The 3,269-nt window shown below is 42.3% G+C and overlaps 1 protein-coding gene across 1 annotated transcript in view; it reads left to right on the top strand.

Annotated features, from left to right (window-relative positions):
• IL17RC (interleukin 17 receptor C) overlaps positions 1 to 3,269 on the top strand; it is a 31,057-nt gene that overhangs the window by 20,999 nt on the left and 6,789 nt on the right. Inside the window, exons 12-13 of the mRNA XM_029284850.1 lie at positions 1,612 to 1,730; positions 1,840 to 1,899. Of these exons, the coding sequence (XP_029140683.1) occupies positions 1,612 to 1,730; positions 1,840 to 1,899 (179 nt within the window). The remainder of the gene's footprint in view (positions 1 to 1,611; positions 1,731 to 1,839; positions 1,900 to 3,269) is intronic.

Raw genomic sequence — 3,269 nt, 5'->3', positions numbered from 1 at the left:
ATAATGATAATGATAATGATAATAATAAAGTTGGAAGGGACCTTGGAGGTCATCAAGTCCAACCCCCTGCTCAGGCAGGTAACTCTATACCATTTCAGACAAATGGCTGTCCAGTTTCTTCTTAAAAACTTCCAGTGCTGGAGCATTCACCGCTTCTGGAGGCAGGTTGTTCCACTGGCTAATTGTTCTAACTGCCAGGAAGTTTCTCCTTAGTTCTAGTTTCCATCCATTGCTTTTTGTCCTGCCTTCAGGCGCTTTGGAGAATAGCTTGACTCCCTCTTCTTTGTGGCAGCCCCTGAGATATTGGAACACTGCTATCATGTCCCCCCTCATCCTTCTCTTCATTAAAGTAGACATACCCAATTCCAGCAACCGTTCCTTATATGTTTTAGCCTCCAGTCCCCTAATCATCTTTGTTGTTCTTCTCTGTACTCTTTCTAGAGTCTCAACACCTTTTTTACATCACAGTGACTAAAACTGGATGCAGTATTCCAAGTGTGGCCTTACCAAGGCATTGTAAAGTGGTATTAATACTTCACGTGATCTTGATTCTATCCCTCTGTTAATGCAGCCTAGCACTGTGTTGGCTTTTTTGGCAGCTGCAGCACACTGCTGGCTCATATTTAAGTGATTGTCCACTAGGACTTACAAATATAATGTATCCCTTTTTTGAAGTATCAGTCTGTTCTACACCACATCCAAGATCTCATATTGTAATTGTGGAGAAGCTGGGAAAGGAACGGGAGAATTAGGAATGAATGAATGAGCTGATGGGTTATGTAAGGGATTTCAAAACTTGGCAACTTTAAGGCGTGTGGACTTTAACTCCCAGAATTCCTCAGCCAGCCATGCCGGCTAGGGGATTCTGGGAGTTGAAGTCCACATGTCTTAAAGTTACCAAATTTAGAGACCTCTGGCTTATGTTGTAAATAGCCACTCAGCCCAGCCAGGGAGATATTTGGAAATTTCTTGAAGTATTCCAAAAGCTGCACTATAAATGAAGATTCTTTGGTAACTTGAACAGTGTTCTTGTAGCTTCCAAGATTCTGTATTTAATCCCGATAAATGTTAAAGGGACTTCACCTAAATCTAAGTAATTCTTGCTTTTTTGGTCTTGCCTTATGTCTTTGTCTTATGTGGTACTTGACAGGTGAATATTATTACTAGACAGTTCTTTATTGCTTTCCACAGGTGTGGCAAGAAGACGGGACCAATGCTACTATACTCTGGGCATGTTCAGTGGAGCACTGTGAGTGTCTTGTGTTTGAAGACTAGGAATACTACTTAGAAACCCACCACATCAAAAAGCTAGGGTAGCAGTTACATAGAAAATGATNGGCAGCCCCTGAGATATTGGAACACTGCTATCATGTCCCCCGTCATCCTTCTCTTCATTAAACTAGACATACTCAATTCCAGCAGCCGTTCCTTATATGCTTTAGCCTCCAGTCCCCTAATCATCTTTGTTGCTCTTCTCTGTACTCTTTCTAGAGTCTCAACATATTGTGGTGACCAAAACTGGATGCAGTATTCCAAGTGTGGCCTTACTTAAATTCATGAGATCTCTGGCTGAGATTAATCTTTTTTTTTGTTGTTTTGCTTTTCTCCTAGATGTCACAGGAGGTCAGCGATACTTACTGTTTCGGGAGACTCAGGATTCTCAGGGGAATTCCGTAGTGCAAATTATGGAGCAAGGCACCTGGGTGTCCACTGCTCAGATCTCCAACACAGTAAGGTCTTTCTCCAGCCTTTGTCCTCCTCCTTCTGTGAGTCTGACCCTTACTGCAGTGGGCAATCCCATGCTCCTTTCATTTTTTTTCTCACTTTCCTTCTTTACAGAGAAGCAAAAGACTGGAGGAAGACCTGAGGAACAGTATGGAGTTAGGAAAGTGCATGCAGGTGAGTACCAAAACAAGAGCTGGAAGCCAAGGGAATGGAATGCTATGACCCAGAAAGAGGAAATGAACAGGAAAAGGGACATACTTGCTTTTATATAATGCAGGGGTCCTCAAACCTGGCAACTTTAAGACTTGTGGACTTCAACTCCCAGAATTCCCCAGCCAGCATGGCTGGCTGGGGAATTCTGGGAGTTGAAGTCCACAAGTCTTAAAGTCGCCAAGTTTGAGGACCCCTGATATAATGCATTCCAATAAATCCTTGGTGGGTGAATAGAGGTCTCCAGATGGATTCTCCATCAAAACAGAAGGCATACAACACATTGGCACTCATGTTCAGCCATTTGGTGAAGTGGCAGCCCTAGTGATGTGCCTGACCACTGAAAAAGATGTTAGAAAGAATATCTCAAGGAACAGCAGCTGAGATATTTCACCTGCCTATTTTTTAATACTGGTGGACGCTACAATGGGCAAATCAGCTCAACTTCCTCTGTCTGGATGTCAATGATTAAACCAATACTTTTATAAGAGAAGCTGAGCCTGCTGCCAAATATTGCTGCTCTATCTTTCCATGTTGACTTGTGATGGTGGTCCTCCTACTAGAGAAGTCTCTTTAAACCAAGAATAGGGACTCTTTTGCTGGGCTGACTAGGACTTCCTTCACGGTGGAGTCCACTATCCACCTTTCCCTCATTCTTTTTCTGTCCCTCCTCCTGTCATCTTTACATATTGCATGCATTAAATCAAGGGAAGTGTAAGAGGTTTGAAATAACCATGTTGATTGTCCTAAGAACACCACAGCCAATGTGAAGAAAAGCTGTATCAGGTATGCCTACAAAGTCTCCTGTTTTCCTGTCTTATTTTGGGAGTGCTTGAAGATTTCTTTCAAATATCTCTTGTCCGTGTTTTTGAGATGCTATAATTATACTGGAAGGAGTAGAACAGGCTACTGCTGGTATTGTCTTCTGGATCGCATCCTTTGTGGCGGTTCCCACTTCTAACTCTGAAAAAGGCCAATGGAAAAGAGTTTTCTTAGGATTTGAATGGAAGCTTGTGAAATCATAAAAGCTCATGCAATCAAAGACAGGACCTTCAGATATACTTTAGCCATTTCCTAATGAAATGGAAGCAAAATCCAATCCATAAAATCCAACCGATTTCCTTAAAACTTAATAATAATGATAATGATAATGATAATAATAAAGTTGGAAGGGACCTTGGAGGTCATCAAGTCCAACCCCCTGCTCAGGCAGGTAACTCTATACCATTTCAGACAAATGGCTGTCCAGTTTCTTCTTAAAAACTTCCAGTGCTGGAGCATTCACCGCTTCTGGAGGCAGGTTGTTCCACTGGCTAATTGTTCTAACTGCCAGG

This window comes from Protobothrops mucrosquamatus, unplaced genomic scaffold, assembly GCF_001527695.2.
Source record: "Protobothrops mucrosquamatus isolate PMUCROS unplaced genomic scaffold, P.Mucros_1.0 scaffold_10, whole genome shotgun sequence".
Taxonomy (NCBI): domain Eukaryota; kingdom Metazoa; phylum Chordata; class Lepidosauria; order Squamata; family Viperidae; genus Protobothrops; species Protobothrops mucrosquamatus.
This window is presented reverse-complemented; position numbering and strand designations above follow the sequence as displayed.